Source organism: Solea solea, chromosome 7 (genome assembly GCF_958295425.1).
Source record: "Solea solea chromosome 7, fSolSol10.1, whole genome shotgun sequence".
Taxonomy (NCBI): Eukaryota; Metazoa; Chordata; class Actinopteri; order Pleuronectiformes; family Soleidae; genus Solea; species Solea solea.
Window position 1 is genome coordinate 23,843,940 of NC_081140.1, and position 20,708 is coordinate 23,864,647.

At 42.3% G+C, this 20,708-nt stretch overlaps 1 protein-coding gene across 1 annotated transcript in view; it reads left to right on the forward strand.

Moving 5' to 3' along the window:
• Positions 1-19,597, forward strand: part of frem2b (FRAS1 related extracellular matrix 2b) — a 68,885-nt gene extending 49,288 nt beyond the window's left edge. Inside the window, exons 7-24 of the mRNA XM_058633825.1 lie at positions 4,104-4,253; positions 5,143-5,352; positions 5,889-6,086; positions 6,176-6,340; positions 8,506-8,688; positions 8,794-8,924; positions 9,057-9,212; positions 10,154-10,457; positions 10,677-10,808; positions 11,308-11,639; positions 13,844-14,036; positions 14,135-14,239; positions 14,406-14,533; positions 14,638-14,772; positions 15,338-15,464; positions 15,924-16,111; positions 16,222-16,368; positions 17,349-19,597. Coding sequence (XP_058489808.1) covers positions 4,104-4,253; positions 5,143-5,352; positions 5,889-6,086; positions 6,176-6,340; positions 8,506-8,688; positions 8,794-8,924; positions 9,057-9,212; positions 10,154-10,457; positions 10,677-10,808; positions 11,308-11,639; positions 13,844-14,036; positions 14,135-14,239; positions 14,406-14,533; positions 14,638-14,772; positions 15,338-15,464; positions 15,924-16,111; positions 16,222-16,368; positions 17,349-17,855 — 3,491 coding nt within the window. The 3' untranslated portion in view covers positions 17,856-19,597. The remainder of the gene's footprint in view (positions 1-4,103; positions 4,254-5,142; positions 5,353-5,888; positions 6,087-6,175; positions 6,341-8,505; positions 8,689-8,793; positions 8,925-9,056; positions 9,213-10,153; positions 10,458-10,676; positions 10,809-11,307; positions 11,640-13,843; positions 14,037-14,134; positions 14,240-14,405; positions 14,534-14,637; positions 14,773-15,337; positions 15,465-15,923; positions 16,112-16,221; positions 16,369-17,348) is intronic.
• Positions 19,598-20,708: the final 1,111 nt, after the last annotated feature.

The following is a 20,708-nucleotide window of genomic DNA, read 5'->3' on the forward strand; positions in this document are numbered from 1 at the left end:
CTGATTTTTTCTTTCTACTTTTGCTAATTTTGCTCTCCCCTGAACCTACAGTGGCATTTGTTTAACTGAACAGATATCATTCTTTTAAGACTGTAAATATCTAATCTAAAACTAACCTAAGTCTAGTTATAACCATGTGTTAACTGATTTGTCAGAAAGTCAGAGCCAACCAAAATGTCCCCACTATCCAAAAATGTCCTCCATCCAATGGTCCAAAAACGGGTCCTCACAGTATGCAGTGCACAAAAAGGAATGTCCCTTTAAATCAAGCTTATTTATTCCAAATACCAACATATTTTCCAACCAAAGACATAAATTGTCATTTTCTTTCTGTCAGCATACATTTTTGAAAAGACTGTAAAGTTCACAAGCCGTCTGGGTATTTTACAGTAACACACATTGACAGCTGCTTTTCTCAAATACCTGCTATTTTCCCAGTGGCAGACCATCTGCACATAAACAGCTACATCCTCACACTTCTCTGGCTTTGGTGAAACTTGTTCTTTCTTGCAGAGGTAATTGCTGTTTAATATCGACTCTGCATCCGGGAAAAAAATGTTTTGGTGGTTGGCGACGTGAGACATGAGGATTCTTGTCCAGCAGGACTTGACTCGTGCGTTTATAGTCTTGTGTCAGTTACCTGTAAATTTTGTTCCTCTTCTAAAGCTGTGATTATGAGCTGTTTTTAAAGATGGGCAGGTCCCGTGTGTGTGTGTGTGTGTGTGTGTGCGCTGCATCCTGGAAGGGGATGAATCGAGGGGTAACCCACAAACCCTGTCATTATGTTTCACCTGGATTTCCATTCATACTGCTATAAGCAGATGTCCAAAGCACTTAAGCCCAAAGGTGCTGACTTTAATCAACAGACTTAATACACAAGGTGCAGAGGCTGCTTTGAAATGTTCATGTTTCTCACAGACGTGGATGTTTAAAGTTGATTCTTTATTGAATATGAAGCTGCTGTTTTCGAGGCTTGTGCTGATGGGGAGAAATGTATCGATTGCGTAGACGGTAGAAGAGCATCTGCCAAGGCTTGACTGAATCTCACCATTGGAGAAGCCACTTAGCACTGTGGGAATGCCATGCAAAGTTCAAGTGAAATCAAGCAGTCAGTGGAAGTGTAACAGTTCCCTGTGGGATTCTTGTGTCTCTCCCTGTGCCTCTTCTTTTATGTTCACACATATGCTCCAGCCAAGAATTTCCTTTGTTTGGCTTTATGTTTTGCACTTTTTACACAATGAATTAAACAACATAAAGACTGTTTCATGTGTGCTTTGAGTTTCTCACTCGGGTTATATTATCTGGAGTATAAAGCGGTAGATAATGGATGGATGTTATATTTTCTTTAGTTTCCCAGAGCGAAACATTAGGGTCACTTAAACATCGCCATTGTTTTATTGTTTCAACCATCAAAACATCAAGAAATGTACATTTAATACTCAATGTATTTTACATTGTATTGTGTACAAGTATCGAGGATCATGATAATGCAATGAAAGGTCATAGAATAACAACACATTTTTGAATAAATCCACACCTAAGATAGTTTAACAGTATACGTCTAAATCTGGATGGTCTTGCCTTACATTCAGGAAACCTTAGACGTGCTTTGTGGCTGCGGAGGCTGCTGCGGCCGGGCTGACACAGCCAACGGTTTACCTTTCAGCTAATGGGCCGTAGCTCTTTGATGTTCACACTTTGTCTGCAGCACAGACCTTATCTGATTACTGGACTTGTACAACAGGGCCCGAGTACCTGGCTGCCAAACTCAGGCGAGCAGATCTGATTACTCCTTGTGTTGGGACCCTGAGCGGCAGCAGCCAAAACCGTCTTTGTTTGGTTTCTCTTTGGAGAGAACCTCTGGCAGCCGCGAGCCTCTTGATGCAGCACACATTGTCCCGGCTGTGCCCTCAGACGAGATTAAAGCCTACAAGTTTTCCTGGCGTTTTACTTGCACTTAAGAGTAACATTATTTCAACCACAGTGGTGGCTGCTCTGAATCCAAAGATTTTGCCTAACAGCTCTATTTCCTTCGCACAACCTGTCTGCTCTTGCTGATATGAGGTTGTTACCCACAACACTGACTTCATTAAAATGTGCTTAATCACGTGAAACCCAAAGGACTGCAAAGATTAAACCCTTGATTACACTCATGTGAAGCACCTCGGCACAGAGGCATTCATGGTTCGGCCACAACGTGTGTCAACATACTCCAAACCACTAGGCGGCATACAAACATTTTTGTCTTTGAATACAGGAAGTCAATGTGATAATATTTGCTTTAAATAGTGGTTTGGTGAAAGCCAATATTTCTTATATCGACTGTCAGTAGAAATGTGCCATCAAAGCTGAGCTTAGGACAAAACTATTTTTATTTAAACGTTTAAGTGTCTTTTTCCACAAACCTCTCACATCTACTAGGCTAAATTTAAGTATTCCATAAGATCGATAGAAGATAGATGTGTGATGTTTACATGTGACTTATTTTCGGTGTAAAGGAGTTTTGAGTTAAAGCTCCTCTCCAAGAATTCAGCATCACATGATCTTCTTCTCTCTGCTCTTGTCGAGCTGCTTTTGGGGCCAAATCATCTTGGCCAGTCTTTGCTTGGATGCATCTCTTGCTTGTGAAGAAGTGCCAAAAGCCGTGGTGATATTTGGAGCCCTCATGCACACAATGCACAGCCTAAGATTACATCATTTCAGGATTACATCATTTCTGGCTTATGCAGCATCACGCCGGATTTATTGTGGCATATCAAGACAAAGTTTAAGTTTCAGTAGGCAGGATTTCTGGATTGAGTCTGAAATGCCCTGTTGATTTTGATATGTATGTCATTGCTTTGTCTTTCCTATGTAGTTCATAAGTGGTAGCCAATTTAGTACATCGACCTTAAGTCACTGCAAACACTTTTTCTCAGTGTAACAGCCAATAGGAGCGCTGTCTACCTCTGACCTGCCCTGTGATTGGACAAAGTCCCAGAGCTTAGAGGAGGAGCAGAGGTCTAGACGCTGGTAGAGTATTATACAATTAATGTTAAATAAGGCCAAACATGTGTTGTCTGCCCTAGCTTTAATTGCAAATGACTAAACACCCTTTTTCTTGGTCAGTAATTGTACATGGCAGCACTTCCAGACTTTATATTGTTGTTTTCCTCATGTACTTTGTTTTTGTTCAATGCAATTACTCACTTCAATATCCCCACTTTCTTTTTTTGTCTCGCACTGTGATCAGAAACAGCTCACTTCTGTTTTGTAGGTGCAGAGATCCATTGTCATGGAAACCACAACTCTCCCCATGGCTGTCGCAGTTTACTTAATGTATTCATAATCTGGTCACAGTTGCATATCTTTACTGCTCATTAATGGCTTTTTCACATTAGTCATAACAATAATGCATTTGGTCAATTATGAGGATGTAAGTATTTTGTATGTAATAGCTGCTTATTTGTGTGGGGTTTTGGCCTTTGTTATATTCTTGTCATTTCTGTATTGCCACATTGGACTGTAACTGACTCCCTGCAGAGGAAACATGGAGGCACAGGCCCTGAAGCAACTGTTTCACAAGCAGCATGTTGCAGATTGTTGAGAGGACACATGTTCTGAAAGGGTTAAAGAGAAAACAGTGGGTGAGTTTGGCTGCAGTGGAATCTCGACTCATAGAAACAGTAATTGCAGTCAGGCAGGCCCAGGCTGGCACATTGAGCTCTACATCCCCCAGACCTCCTGTCAGGCCTCCTGTCTGCCTCTCAGACCCATCACTATCAGAGTCAGCAGCACCACCAGTCTCATCCACAACAAAACCAGGAAACTCAGCTCCGCCTTCAGGTTGCATTGGGTCTCTTAATGTAACTGTCAGATGTAGAAATCCCCCAAAATATCATTCCAGGAAGTGAGAAAGTGCTGTTTAAACACCGCAATTACTACCTAGCTGGTGTTTTCGATGGCAAGATTCCCTTAAGTTTCTCCTGTAATCAGAGGTAATCTTACAGTGTATGCGCGCTATGACAGATTTAACTCAGCAATTACTACGAGTATCCTGTTTGAAACAGCTAAAAGATGATTATGCTCATCTCATTTACCCTCTGCACTGTTGTTCTTCCCAGCTCCCGTCTTCTACTTTGGGAACACGGACTACCATGTTGATGAGAGTGACGGCTTTGTGGAGGTGCAGGTGTGGCGGACGGGGACAGACCTTTCCAAAGCGGGAACCGTCACCGTGCGCTCCAGAAAGACAGAGCCTGTCTCGGCTGAGGGTATGTGTCAGTGCAAAGGCACAACTTTTCCCTGACAACCTTGGGTGGTTAGTTCTAGCTCTAACAATAGACTCAAGTTGTCTATCTGTCTATCTGTCTAAGGGGTGCGAGGAGATGTTAACACTTGATATGTAGGGTGGATGAACCGGGGAATGTAAACATTGTTTTAGACGAGGAGGAGAGAAACCAATGGCTTTTCTGTCAGTCCCTTGAATATACACAGTTAAGATAATTGTGGTCTGAGTGAGGGCAGGGCTTAAAGAATGCATTATAGATTGTTCCGTGTGTGTCAGTAAGTGCTTTGGACTCAACCAGTTGCTAAGTCAACCTCTCACTACATCCTCTATTATTTCCTACCCCCAGGCAGTCCTCTCTCCTCCCCTGCACAGATGCATAACATCTCTGCGCTCGCCCGTGTTATAATTGTAAAAAATGACTAGCATCTCATAATATGCAGCACGTTCAGAATGCTTACACACGTAACTGGGTCACAAGTACACGAGAAAAGCCTGCGGGCAAAAGGGTGAGCTCTCAATACCCAGTCTCTTCAAAGAATGGCAACGAGTAAACCTGTATGCGCTCGGGGGAGAGCTCCAGTTTCTCGCCACGTCCTTTTAATCACACAACATATTCCAACCGTTCATGGCAATCAAACACGATATATAACCTGTCATTTTGTCAGCATGTAGGGTATATACCGTTTCATCTAACTCACTGCCTGATACTCTCAAAGGAATTCTGAAGAACTGCACTGTACCAGCACTGCTGTTGAAATAAGATCAAATGCTGTCCATTTGTGCAACAGTGTGTCTACTCTCTCTCTCTCTCCTTTGAGCAAATCTGTTCTTTGAAACAAATCTGACCTATATTTGGTTTTATCATCGAGCAGCTGGTGTAGATTATGTGGGGATCAGCCGGAACCTGGACTTTGCACCGGGGGTTACCATGCAGACTTTCCGTGTGACCATCCTGGATGACCTGGGCCAGCCGGTGCTGGAGGGACCAGAGAAGTTTGAACTGGTCCTACGGATGCCCATGAATGGGATCCTCGGGGAGCCGAGCAAGGCCACCATCCTCATCAACGACTCTGTCTCGGACTGTGAGTGAATTTATTTTCTGTTAATCAGAATTTGTTGATCGTAGGGCTGGGATGATGTGTGTTTGTTTCCTCCTGAAATCAGTGTGACCAAAATCAAAGCACATTGCATGTCACAGGCTGCATTTAGCTGCCCCCGCAAATGATGAAATAAATTAAATTAGGCCAAGTAGGAAATACTTTGTTTTGTAGCTTTGATGCCTCAGGGTTCACTGAGTCTAGTGCTGTTAGAAAATATATTAAAATGCTGGGCCAATATGAATAGACTCTCTCAAAACAGGACACGGCACAAATGTTAGATTTCAAATTAACATTCTTCAAATGAGACTGAAAACATTTCTTTTCAAAACCATGGATTGAAAACTCTAATGGTGACAACTTCCAGTACTTTTTGAGGTAAATTGGTATAGAAGTAGAAACGCCACAACTATGGAGTAGATTTTGTGGCATATTGGTTTAGGTTTTTTCTTTAGTGATATCTGATGTTTGCACTGTATTTACACTGACGTTGATTTTTGTATTTAACTACATTGTTCCAGTGCCAAAGGTGCAGTTCCGCAATGCCGTGTATGTGGGCAACGAGGACTCGGGGAAGGTTTCAGCCGTGGTGTATCGCAGTGGTGACATCAGCTACAGGTCCACAGTACGCTGCTACAGCAGACAGGGCACTGCCCAGGTCATGATGGACTTCAATGAGAGGCCCAACACGGATGATTCCATTATCACCTTCCTACCAGGTGGTGTAGAAAATCCTCACACGTGTCCACTCTTTAACGTTATTAATTAAAGTCATTTAAAACATGTTCACTTGGCTATTTTCTTTCAGGGGAGATTGAAAAGGAGTGTGTACTGTTACTCGTGGATGACACGGAGCACGAGGAAGAGGAGGAACTTCGTCTTGTGTTGGGAAGCCCTAAGAGTGAATCTCCATTTGGAGCGTCTGTCGGAAAACAGAACGAGACGCTCGTCAAGATAAAAGACGAAGCAGACAGTACGAATGCTACATTTTCTTTTTGTACATTGTTCCTCACACAGATTCTAACATTTGTATCCTGTTTGCCTCCAAACCTGCTGGAAATATAGAGGGTGTTATGATATAGACAGAGACCAAGAATCTTATCTGGCTACAGCCACACGACTCAGTTTTTGTTAAAAAAACTCATACATTTTTGCTGGATGTATGTCTGCCGTCCACATTACCCTGGTGTTTTACACCCCCCCTCCCACCGCCCCAAAGGGAGCAGTTTGAAAAAGCTGGTGGCTCTGATTTCATTTGAAAACTCGGGAGCTGCATTTCTTTAGTATAGACAAATAAAAGTACATACTGTACCTTTGGAAAAGAGGATGCAGTTTCCCACATTCACCTCCTGATTGGTTATCATCCACTTTCAGTTTCAACCTTGTTGTTGGTCTAATTACAGAAATCTTAGTTCTTAATTTTCACCGATGTCATTTCTCCGTAAGTCATTCTCTCTGAAACCAAGCAAACAACTGCAGCTTTATTGTCATGTCTATGCCCAGTGCTGCTGATAAATGCTGTTGGGCATAATAATTTAGTATGGACACATAACTTCTAAAACAGAGCTGACATGCGGTCAGAGATTGTTTGTTAATCAGGAGCTAGTGGCTGCACCTGTGTTCTCCCACAGCTGAGGGCAATCAGCTGTGGGAGGTTATATAAAGGCAGGTTGGAGGTTTGGTGCTCAGTTGGGTTTCTGTCTTCAGAGGGTTCACATGTTCAGTTGAATTTCTGTTTTTCAGTTGGTTGTGTTTTCTCCCTTTTAGTCATTTATCTTGTTTGCCAGTGACTTCTGTTTCAGCTATAATGTTGATATAGTTTGTGGTTAGTGCTATCTTTTAGAAAAACCCAGTGGTCCATTTTGTTGCAGTATCTTGACCTCCAGATTTTGTTTTCTATGGGAACGTCAACGAGGGGGAATTCTCGTTTAGTGTTTACCACACTTTTTATATGGGGACCCACCTTTTTAAAGATGACAAAGCGTCCTGACCCATTTCACAGTCTTAATAGCGACAAAAGCAAATTTGTGCACGATATAATGCCTTTTGTTTCCACTGCCATTTCTGTAACACCTAATATTTCAAATGGATAAACCAGCCATTACCGAGAAATATGGAAATAGATGGGGAAAATATTCAGCAAATGTATTTGTCGACCCAAATAATAAATCAACAAGGCGATCAGAGATGGCAGATTTTACCCCATTCATGCAACAAGCCTCTGTCGGTCATTGGCAAGTGCAGAAACACAAACACACGGAGCCACTAACAACAATACTTCACTCTCACTCCATGGGGTGAAATAATAAAATCGACCTTGAACCACCTGTGGGTCCCAACCCAGTCTCTGGGAATACAGTAACTGTCGAAGCTGATCAGTTAAAGGTCAAAGCTAATGGCGTGTTTCCACTGGCTCTACTCTAGACTCCAGACTGCCAGCCACTGGCTGGCCAGAGTGCCGACACAGAAATCAAGCCGAACAATGCCGAACTGTAGATCAGTTAAAAAGACTTAACAATCCTAAAAAATGTGGGTTAATCTCCAGAAATTACCAGGGAAATGTTCAAAATCTGTGATTGGCATCACAAACCCTGCCACTGCAGTTTCATGCAGCCGTACAGGGATGACTCCGCCCACGTTGAGTAGGTACTTTTTTTGTAGTGGCGATGCAACCTAAACCGTGCCATGTAGTGCCGATGTGAGCCGGGCCCAAAGATACCGCCATAAGTTAAATTAAAGGACCAGAGCCACAAATTAGAGCTAATATTGACCCGAAAATGACTTTCCATCATTAACATCATATAATAATAATAATAATAATAATAATAATGTCTTAGATATTTCAAACTGCATTTTAAGGTATCTATGCATACTATATCACTGCACACACATCCTTTACACATTGAAAAGTAATGGCATGATAATTATGGCTGGACTCAGAGGTCAGAAAATCCTGTCATATTGCAGTAATGCTATATCCATTGTTAGAAAATATAAAAGTGAGCATTGCCTGATGCGTTTCATGGAAGTTAGATCAGATTCACCTCTGGGGCATCAAATTAAGAATCTGGTGGCTTTGATATGTTGTGCTGCCATGTTAAATCTTACAGTTTGCTATGATTCAAACTATTTTCTCAGAGGCTATTATCAGATTTGGAGGGACGAAATTCAGTGTGAACGAGCCAAAGGAAAGTGGACAAGTGTCTGTCGTGAAGATCCCAGTGCTGCGTGTCGGAGACACGTCCAAGGTGTCTGTGGTCCGAGTTCACACAAAGGACGGATCTGCTACTTCCGGGGAAGATTACCATCCCATATCTGAGGGTAAATAATAGCGGAGGGGCTTTTCTTTTTTTTTAATCAGGACAGCAATAATCTGATTTTTTTTTTTTTATCACAATATTTGTGAAATTTCTCCTCTCCCTGTAGAAATTGTGTTCAGAAAGGGCGACACTGAGCACTATGTGGAGGTGGAGGTTTTGTACGATGGCGTCAGAGAAATGAGGGAAGCGTTCACTGTTCACCTGAAGCCTGATGAGAACATGGTGGCGGAAACAAAGGTGAAAATCAAACCAAATTGGCGTATAATTTAACTGTCAAGTGTGTTACTGCCTGGCTAACTATCTCATTACAAGGTAGCAGCAATTTATTCCTCCATTAACACCCTTGCACTCCTTCTTGTCAATCAACAGATGAGCAAAGCCATTATATATATCGAGGAGACCAACAGCATGGCGGACGTCACCTTCCCCTCGGTGCCTCGGGTGGTTTCTCTGCTGCATTATGATGACATCGGCAGGACCAGAGACTCCGTCCTTGTGGCTGGATATCCTGTCATTTGTGTCACTGTATGTCCCAACTGATCTGATTCACGGTGAAATACTTTTCATTAGCTGACAGGATGGCGGTCGTGTAGTTGGCGCTGGTGGAGTCTCCGTGTTTAGATTGGCATTCTTTGCAAGTCCATGCAGATTGAGGTCAGGTGAACTGGACTCTAAACTGCCTGTAGGTGTTAATGTGAGTGTGAACAGTTCAGACCTGGTATTTATATCCACTCTGAGATCTGATCACATGTGTACAGCTCTGAGGCGCCGTTCACACCTGGTATTAACATCCTATTTGGAGGATTAACGTCCTCAGTGTCTCAACGTCTCATGCAGATATCGCCATGTTCCAATCCTGTCTCCTGTGACCGAATGAGATCGTATCTGGTTTCATTATGTGTGTAACGAGCGTACAGATATGTCTGATATAACATGTGTCTGTGCGGGTAAGAGACGGAAGAACCGGAGTGTGATGATGCTACTGTGACATGAAATGAGATTTTAACCAGTAAAAAATAAATTGTATATTAATATTGTGGTGGTGGCGGCTACAGATAAATTATAATTTAGTCCTTTATCAGTACTGCAGGGGGAAATTTAACCCATCCTCTACTAGAAACCTTCCCCAGTGTCGGCTGTGACTCGCTCTCTCTCTCTCTCTCTCTCCCTGCTATCCTAAAAGGACTTTTCTAACTTTAACTTTATGTGCCTTTCTATTCAGGTACATGCTTATGGTGAATTAGATGTGCACACTTAGCTGAATTATGATCACCCTCTGTGTAAGCTCATTAGGAGTACACAGAAATATCTATGGCTGTTGCAGTGGGTTTTTAGGGCAGTTCATTCATATATTCATGGCCGCTGCAGTAATTTCTTGGGGTTAGCTCATTCATATAACGATGGCCTCTGCTGTGTCTTTTCTGGGGCAGTTCATTCACAAGCATGGTCTCTTTTCCCTTTTCCAGGCTTGTAACCCCAAGTACCCAGACTACGACAAAACAGGCTCCATCTGTGTGAGCGAGAACATTAACAACACCCTGACCCATTATCGCTGGCTCGTCAGTGCCCCCACCAGCCCCGACCGTGTCACCAGCCCTATGAAGGAAATCGACTTCAACACCTTCTTCACTTCCTCCAAACTCATCACTTTGGACTCGGTCTACTTCCAGGCCGGTTCCAGGGTCCAGTGCGCTGCAAGAGCCGTGAATTCTAATGGCGATGAAGGTCTTGAGCTCCTCAGCCACATAGTGTCCATCAGCGTGGACGAGGGTGAGCGCAGCCCACTCTCTCGCTTCAAATATTTAGTTCTGCTTTTGGAAACAGCCCAAAATGATGAGCAGCCCAGTGGCTTTGTTCTGCTCTCCCACAACAGTACTCACTGTCCTTGCTCTGACAGAAAACTGAAAGATTAAAGAATTTTCTGTGGAGGAATTTTTTGGGGAAAAAAAAAAAATTCTTTGATGTTTTTCTTCTTCTGCGTGGTTGCAGGAATGTGCCAGCCTCGTGTTTCAGGCACAGTGGGGGCTGAGCCCTTCTCTGCCAAGCTGCGGTACACTGGAGGAGAAGACACAGGCCACCCCAACCTCATCAAAGTGACTGTCACCATGCCACACATCGATGGTGAGAACCACAGACAGTGGAAATATCATATACACCACATTCCCTCCGGTCAAAAAGGGTTTTTCACTCATTTTCACTAATTGTTTTCCGTTAATTGGCATCCGTTCTAGGGTCAAATGAATATGCAATTCATGCGGCTGTGGGCTCCGATTGGCATTAGTGAGAACATAAGGCCTGAGTGAACATACTAATTGCTTCTGCGTCTGCTCAATATTTGGCAGCTATGTGCCATTACTGGCACAATGCTATGACAACGATTCATCTTCAGCACTCACTTTTTTAAAACTTGCTACCTGGCTCAATATTTTTGTATCATCAATTGGATTGTCTGTATTATAGATTTAAAAAGACGCTGAAGTAAAAGGGGCAAAATAGTATTCCCAGATTCATAAATTCCCAAGTTTTAGTGTGGAAAAAGATAATATAGACACAAGCTATTGGTTTGAGGACGTATTTCTTTTTAAAGAAGATAATTCAAGATTTATCTTGCATCTTTCAGGTATGCTCCCTGTGGTGTCCACACGGCCCCTGTCTAACTTTGAGCTTACACTGAGCCCTGATGGTACCCGCGTGGGTCACCACCGCTGCTCTAATCTGCTGGACCACACAGAAGTCAACACTCGCTATGGCTTCCTCACGGATGCCACCAAAAATCCGGAGGTAATTGGTGAAACTGCTCCGTACCAGTACAGCACTGCCCTCAGGGGATCCAGCACACTACAATTCTACAGAAACCTCAACCTGGAGGCTTGTTTGTGGGAATTCAGCAGCTACTACGACATGTCTGAGCTGCTCAGCGACTGCGGAGGCACCATTGGGACTGACGGACAGGTAAGCAGCCCCACCTTTTGAGCTTCAGCTCACCTCTGACCCCCCTTTGTCATCTGTAGACGTTGAGGTGCCTGGAGTCAGGTCAATAAAGCTGTCGAACACCTCGAAGGACAGGAATGTGGATTTAGTCGCTTAAGTCAAACTCATTTTCCTTCCAAAATCCACCTGTTTTTTTCAAACCTGGTCAATCATTTGCAGCCAGTTTAAAAACTCCTGCTTGCCCCTTTGGTTTTCCATTTAAAGACTAAAAGTAAATATTTGTCTAAACAGAATTATTGTCTGTCAAGACCCACATTAACCCTAGTGGTAATGACTAACCCAGCACATTGCTTCCTCTTAGTTTCTGGCTGCACCAATTACGTGTCTTGTCCAGTCAAAATCCAGCCACTCATTCAAAAACATATGCGTTTGCTTTGTAGGTGCGCGGTGTTGTTTTTTTATGCGGCGTGTCTCTGAGTCCTCTCTCTTTTTTTCCTGGCACACAAAGCAGCCATCAACATTTGCATTCACCTTGGAAACCAACTGCTTACTTGCAGTTAATTAAGGCGCAGTGTTGATGAAGTAGGGTCGGAGGAGTGCACAGGAATATCACGCTGAAACCCACTGAGGATTATTAATTAAAGCTCTACAGCAGTTTGTCTCTGAAGTTATATAGGAACGCACACGGGTTTGTTAATGTAATGGGAGTTTCTCAATTTACATAGCCTTAGGTTTGATAGCGAAGGCGTCACAGCTGATAGCAGGCTTCACCAACAAGGAGAACTTTGTTGCCTGTAGCCACGTGATGCGAACTTGAATGAGAGAGTAATAAACAGGTCCTGACGAGACAGCAGGTTGCTGCTAGTGATAAAAAAATAATATTTACCTCGACCTCGTGGTAAAGAAAATCAATGATGGTGAGCCTTTTGACAGCCTCTCTCTTCATTGATTCCAGTCAAGTCTGATTTAAGTGTATTACCCACAGACTACTAAGTCACAATATAAAGCAAACCAAGCAATAAAACATGTTCTTGTCCCTTTTGTCTTTTTATTGAGATTTCCTCCCTAAGGTCACTTTTGAACAGAGCTTCAGATACTGCTTTAGGATCTGTAAGAAAGGAACAAAGGCAGAAAACGCGGCCTTTTGTTAACTGGCACTCTGTGACCCGAGTGACCCTCAGTGGGGCTGTCAGGCTGAGCGTGGTCATTTCTGTGCAGGTCAGGGGGCCCAGTGTCATGTCACAGCAGTGCCCAGTCTCAGGAAAGGGCCCAGCAGGTTGTGTCAGAAGGCCATTCTGCTAATCATTCGCCTGAGCCCTTGGCGCCCAGAGGGGCAGGCACGTCTCCACACGAACGCAGAAAACCAGTGCAGGCAGGCAATTCTCACAGGTCACAGGAAAGTGCAGATACCAGAAAGGACTTTCACTGCACACAATCCTTCTGACCATCTTTAGACGGCACCTTTTTTAGAGAGGGAAAGATTTGGAGGATGTTATCTCACAAGCGGCAGCCTTTTAAGGTTTGGACACATTTGGTTTGCAGCTGACTTCTCTAAATGGTAGTTCTTCATTTTTAAATACAAACAAATATCCCTTAGAACCGTCCTAAAATGATTTTTGTTTCATGTCTAGACAGACGGAGACAGTAGCAACATTGACCTAGTGAAGTAACGTGAGTGCAATCAGGTCAACACAAAGTGAATCTGTTAAAAGTAAATTCTACTGCTCAAGAAATGGAATCTTCGAGCAGTTTGACGAGTTGACTTATTGTCCCCGCCCGCCCCTGCACACAAACGCACCCGCACTCAGGTCTGATGGTAATGCTCGACATAGCCCTTTTTACAAATAACGTTACATCTTCTCTGTCCACTAAGACCAACAACAAAAAAATCACCAGGGGTTACACATTGCAGCTTTAAATTAACGTAGATAAAGATGATTTAAAACTGCACGACATCATTTGTAATCGTTAGGGTCCATGAACACTCTAGTCAATCCAATAAATCTTACAGCTGCAGACCATCCAGTGAACTTAATGGTGCTTATACTTCACATTATTATTATCATTATAAGCTTGTTCTCTTCGTGAGGCACGTGGTGCAATGATTTGCTTTATTGTGCGCTATATTCAGACTCGGTGTTGGATGTAGTGCACGTGTATTTGTGTGTCTCTGTGTTCTCTTCTCTCACGCAGTGTGTTGTTGTTGTTGGTCTGATTCACTGCAGGTGCTGAATCTGGTCCAGTCCTATGTCACACTACGGGTCCCTCTCCATGTGTCCTACGTGTTCCACTCCCCCGTGGGAGCAGGAGGATGGCAGCACTTTGACTTGCAGTCTGAGCTGAGGCTCACATTCGTGTACGACACTGCCATCTTATGGAGGGATGGTATCGGTAGCCCACCGGAGGCTGAGCTACAAGGCAAGTCTTGGAGAAAAAAAAAAAAAGAAAAGAGAAAGCTGCTGCTAATGTAAAATGAATAGGGAGCAAAATTAAAAACGGTCTCCCTGTCTTTGCAGGCGCCCTTTACCCAACCAGCATGCGCATAAACGGTCAGGGACGACTGGTGGTCAACTTCCGCACCGAGGCTCGATTCAGAGGCCTTTTTGTGTTTGCACATCCAGGTACAGGAAATGTGTTGATATTAAATGACTGTTTTTAGGTCATTTTTTTTCCATTAAGTGTAAAGAACTTTAACTTATCATGTCTTATCATATAATAGAATTTAATTCTTGCATATTTTACACAGTGGTTACTGATTTTTAATGCCTTTGTACTTCTATTTCTCAGCCTCTCCGCTCACCTCCATGGTCATGTGTCCGGACCACCCCGGTTTGACCTTTAACGTCAGCCTCGTGAGGAGTGAGCCCACGTACAACCAGCCGATCCAGCAGTGGACTTTCGTGTCTGATTTTGCCGTGAGAAAATCTTTGTTGTTTAGTTCTTTGTGTTGTGTTTTTTGTTTTTTTTTCTTTTGTTTTTATCACACCTGATATGCACTGAATGGCATGTTCCCTCACAGGTGCGCGACTACTCTGGCACATACACAGTAAAGCTGATCCCGTGTACGTCCCCTCCCAGCCTGGAGTACACCATCCCGCCTGTGTGCAATCCGAGAGAGCCGCTAACCTTTGACCTGGATATACGCTTTCAGCAGGTCACTTTTCACAAAGTTTTTTTTTTAAAGTTTTCATGGATGTTTATCATCAGAGTCAAATGGCATCAGTATTGTTGGGAACGCAGGCCCCAGTGGAAAAAACTCATTTCTTCTAGTGACACAAATAACAATATTATGTTCTGGCAGTTTCTTAGTTTTTAAATCTAGGGACCGCACTCATTATTTGTATTATTTCAAGACTCCGATCAACTGAAAGATGGACTGAGGTAAAAGTCTAAAATCCAGCTCCATGCTGTTGTTGCTTTTACTCCTGACACATGACCCAGGGTCATAACACTTGTTTCTGTTTTGACATCACAATTCAACCACTGACATTGAAGTTAATTGCCTTCTCTCAGTGGGTTAAACTGGGTTTAAAGATCCTGAGTAAACCCACTGTTTTTAGTGTGGAAGAGGCTTCACACGGACACATATCTCACACTTTTATTTCATCCAGCTTCTCTCAACTATTGAGTCAGTTTCGGCCGATAATGACTTCCACTAGACTTGTTTTTTGTGTGTGTATGTCTCTCACGATGATTTGTGTACGTCTGACTGCTTGCAGGTCAGCGACCCCGTGGCTGCCGAGTTTAGTCTGAACACGCAGATGATCTTACTCTCCAAACACACACTCTGGCTCTCAGACGGCTCCATGGGCTTCGGGCAGGAGAGCGACACTGCCTTCTCACCGGGTGAGGCTCAACTGATTCAATTAAATGCCAACATATGTCTTTAAATTATAACTTATAGATAAGTAAATGTTTTAAGATAAAGCAAAAACATGGGGTAACCGGAAGACAATTAATGGCTGTTTCGGTGTATTTTATTAATTAGCTCCTCGTACCTCAGGCCTCGCTGCTGATCAAAAAAAAAGAAATGTTGCTGTTGAGCAGAAATGCCATTATCTCCTGACTCAACCGGATGAAAGTGAAAGGATAATGAGGCCTCCATGAAAGGTCATCTCGACCACTTTCATGCCTTTTGCCCAAAACAAGCTCATTAGAAGAGCCTGAATTTTCATTTTGTTGTGTGACAAGCTCTTAGCAATCTTTAAGAAGTCCTCGTCGTTCATGTGAAGGTAGAAGACTTGTCTCTGAATGCTGTTCTTTATATTACAGAAGGTTGACATGTATATTTTTTTCTTCACACAGGTGATATGATTTACGGCCGTGTGATGGTGGATCCGGTGCAGAACCTGGGCGACTCCTTTATCTGTAACATAGAGAAAGTGTTCCTGTGCACCGGCGCTGACGGATACGTCCCCAAGTACAACCCCAGCAACTTTGAGTTTGGCTGTTTGGCCGATGCTCCGTCACTACTGTACAGATTCAAGATCATTGTAAGAAACAAAGTATTTTATGAATGATGTTGTGTTTGTTTTGTGTTTCATTTAGAGGTCACTGGGTTGTTTTTTTTTTTTACCTTGTGTTTTCCTCTCTCTGACTCAAGGACAAAGCCCAACCAGACACCCAGGCCCGGTCTTTTGGCAGTGTGGCGTTTAATGCACGCCTGGCTGTGGACGACCCCGGTGCTTTAGCTCTGGTGAGACAACCGGGCGCTGACGGTTTCAGCATGGATTCCTCAGCTCTCTTCCAGGTTTGTATAAAGGCCAAATACCACAAACATTATTCGGTACACACGCTTTTATCGGTCCACATTCTCACGTTTCACAAATCCACGACTCATGAATGGGCTTGAGTTTGTGTGTGTTTTCAGCCTCGCTTCAGAAAAATGTGAACACTTGTTGTTGTTGTTGTATATCTTTTCTATACGTGGACGGCAAGTGAAAAGATGAAGCTGAAGATGTGGTGTACTGTACAGTAGAGACACAGCGAGAGTGACCTTTAAACACATTCTCCACTGACATTTTATTTTTTTCTGCTGGAAGAGAAAGAAAAGACTCTGAAATGTCACTTTCTGCAGTCTCATGAGAAACCATGGAAACTGGAAAGCATGTGAACATATGATCTGGCCCTGGTAATGCACCCGATGGCAGGATCATTGTAGTCTTTTTCTTAAAACGTGTGTCAGTATACACACGTTTAAAGCTCTGCAATTTGTTTCTAAAGCTCCTTTTTATCTTATTTGTTGAAATAATCCTGACATCCATAAATAAATAAATGCTCCTCTGAAAAAAATAATCTGGTGTCTGTAGCCCTGGCAATATTTTAATAGAGGAGCATTTTTTTCATTCCCCTTCTTACGGTAATTGAGTAGTTTTTTGTGAGGTTGTTAAAATCTGTACTTTAGCTCGAGTATTAAACTAAACTTAAAAACATATTTTTTCAAAAAAGACCACTGTTTCTTTCTAGTCTACAAAATATTGAACACGACAACTAAGACTCTGTAATTGACTTAATAAATGAACCTAAGGCTCTCAGTGGTTACTGTGCACCAGTAAGAGCAGCAGAATTCACTCCTGAAACTGCAGAGAATCGAACATGTGAGAAGATGATAAATTCTGTTTTAGACACACTTTAGGTGGAGAAAATAAAGTAAAAGGAACTTTAAGGCCTTAAAAATGACCCGTAAATCCATATTTATTTTAAAGAAGACTCCACTGTCTCTCTTTCCAGGTGTCTACAGGGAGAGAATGGTACATTCACACCATCTACACTGTCCGATCACGGGACAACGCCAACCGCGGCATAGGGAAGAGGAGCCTGGAGTACCACGCGCTGAGCCAGCCCACAAACCACCTTCCAAAGACTCACCGTCGCACCCAGAGATCAAGCAGCGCCGTGCCGGAGCTCATCGAGGAGATCGGCGTGAATAACAACCGTGGCACAAACATCCTGCACATCGCGCTGGACCGCAGCAGCCAGCGGCGGACGAGCCCGGAGAGGGAAATCGTCACTAAAGGACTCGTCCCGCACGAGGTCAACCAGAGAGACGACGGCGACGACAGGCTGGTGCTGATGATCGGCGTCTTCGTCAGTCTGCTCCTCACGGTTCTCATCGGCATCGTGGTGGCGCTGTTGGTCCGGTCCAAGCGCGGCAAGAAGGACGTGCCCAAGACGTCCAGCAGCGCGGAGCCCATGATGACACACGGCCTCAGTAACAGTGACAGCTCTGAGGTTTAACACACCGGACTGAAGACTGAAGAGTGTTTCACTTAATATTCTTTCTTCTTCTTTTTTTTCCTTTTTTTTTTGCAAGTGCCTCACGTTCTGTCAAAAAATGGAAGATTGTGTGTGTGTGTGTGTGTGTGTGCGTGTGTTGGTGTGCGTGAAGCAACACAGATTACAAGAGCTTTTGCTTCTTTTCAGAAAATCTACTTGAACTACGGGATGACTCTCGCGGCCGGGCACTGGTCTGGAAACTAACACATTGTGTTAGTAGCTGTTTCAAGGCACTTGTCAAGTCGTCATCACCCACTTATTGATTTTGCTTTTCGATGCCACTTGATCCAAAAAAAACAAAAAAAATACATGTGTTGTGTTTCCAAAGGTGCTACAGGAGACGCCTGTGAACTTGAACCCAATAGGTCAAGAGAAGTCGGATGTTTCGGATGCTGTAGTTATCGACAGCAGGCTTGTACGTTTTTTTTTGATTTGCTGCATTCAAACACTGTTGCTACGTCACGTACACTGGCGCCAAACCTGTCTTTTCTTCGTCCTTAAATTCAGTGTGTGCCTAAGAACTCACGGGACGTCTGTTGTTTTCTGTTTGTCCTGTGTGATCAGCCTGACATCAGACTCCAATGATTTTTCTCTTTTTTTTTTATTTTTATTTTCCTCCACTTGCTTAAATATGTCTTTGTTCATGTTTTGTGCATGCATTTACTTTTTGTATTTTTGAGATTGTTTTAAATTGTAAGAAAAGAAAAAAAACGGTTGTGAAAAGTGAGTCTGACCTGCTGTGTTTCCACCAATACGTACGTCCCATTTCAAATCAGAATCCATCCGTTTAAGTCCCCCCTGATATTCAGTTTTTGAAACCTTAAAACTACCACTAAATCAAATAAAAAAACGACCATATTATGGTATCAATGTGACTGTTGAGACAGCTGGTCTGCAATGAAATGGTGATTCCAGATCATGTTATTTCAATAAGAATTACTTTCACTCTTGAGAGGGAATACAGTAGTTTATATGGAAACACATTCTTAATTAATTTCACTAAAAGGGAATTAAATTTTCAGCCTCAATCACTGTCTTTCTCCCTGGTTTATTAGTATTTTATTTATTTTTCTATTCTCTTGTTATTTTAAACAAATATCTAAACACAAATACTTCTTCAATTCTGATTTGAACCAGTCGCTGTCAAACCTCGTTTGTTACTTTGACGTTGGTCACAGTAAAACACCGTACAGACTTTGTATGTGTCAGTGTTTGCTGCTTTTGTTTGTTTGTTTGTTTTTCAGATCCAGGCACCGGATTGCCATAAAATCTGATTACCTCACACTATCGCATAAGAGACATGTCACTACGTTTTGTTTAATGTTGCGTTTATTTGCAATTTTATTTTCAAATCGAAACCAATTCTATGCAACCTGTGATATCACACCTTCATGAAACGTTTACCCCGATATGATTTTTATTTTTTTTTTATTTCAGTGCACAATTATGCTTGCTGATTTAGGTTCAACACTGTATCAATGTACTGTGGTTCTTTTTCCCTCCCACTCTGATGCTTTGAGTGCATTTTGAGCTTTTTATGCACATGTGTATATATATTTACTTATGTATTACCTATAAATATACCATTTGGATGTTTTGGGAATGGTTATTGTTAAAGAATACATGCTGTATGTGCTGTAAGTATTTGTAACATAGACCAGAAGCACAACATGGTCTGCAAATAAATAATTTTTTCAAGAAAATCATCTTGTTTTTCTTCCTTTGTGAATCCTACAGCTGTGAACTATTACACATGTTAATTGACATTGACATACACAGATCATTGATCCACAAGGGCATAAATACGATTATACTTAAATACTGCTGTCATTGATCACCTCAGGATCATTAAACTGCAGATTATATTAAACAAAGGCTCACACTCCATTTCCCAAAAGCATCGGGGAACTGCCGTGACTTTCATGTGCCAAAAAGAGTCTTTTTATTTAAGAATCTGCTTAGAGTGAGTCTGTTCAGGTTGCTGCACTGCAAAAAATGAAAATATGTACTAGTGTAATTGACTTGAATTCAGTGTATTTATTTTTTGGACTTTTTTAATTTGACTTGTTTCAAGAAAACTTAAGAAGTGCCATTTTCTTGCTGCACTGGCAGATAGTATAGCTTGAAACAAGTCATTTTCCCCTAATAGTGGTTATTACATGTCATTTTTGGTTGGTTTTGGTTATATTTTCTTGTTTTTTTTAGAGGCCTTTTTTGCAATGTGTAGAAACACGGTAGCACAAGATGGCAGACTGTGCATCAGGGCCCTTGTCCAAAGTTCACAGGTTTATTCTAAGGCTACAAAAACCTTTTTTTAAGCCATTATACAATAATAATAAACAATTAAGTCAATTTCTGCCAATAAACCCTCCTCCACCACCTGATTTTTCCTTTGCTTAATTGATGAGAAAGTAATCAACTTGTTTTGTTGCTCTGGAGATTCCATTTTCCATTCTCCAGTGTTCTATTTTAACTCATTTCATTTGAAATTTGGTCAGTTGTATCTACAGTAATTGTCTTCTGCAGCTACAGCTATATGGTATGTTTCACATATTTCTATATATCTTTCTCCTTGTATTCATTTATTTTTGTTCACACATGAAATAACAGATGTAAATAATAATTTTAAAGCCTGAATGTGTGACCTATAAACACACAGCCCCAGGATGTCCATATAAGGAGTTGTGTATCATTCCCATGGCAATTTACCACGGGCGCACCTGCGGCACAAAAGGATTAATTTAATTTAACATTGAACTCTTTATCTTAATCCTTCAGTGAACCTGTAAATCTAAACTCATATGATCTAGTTTA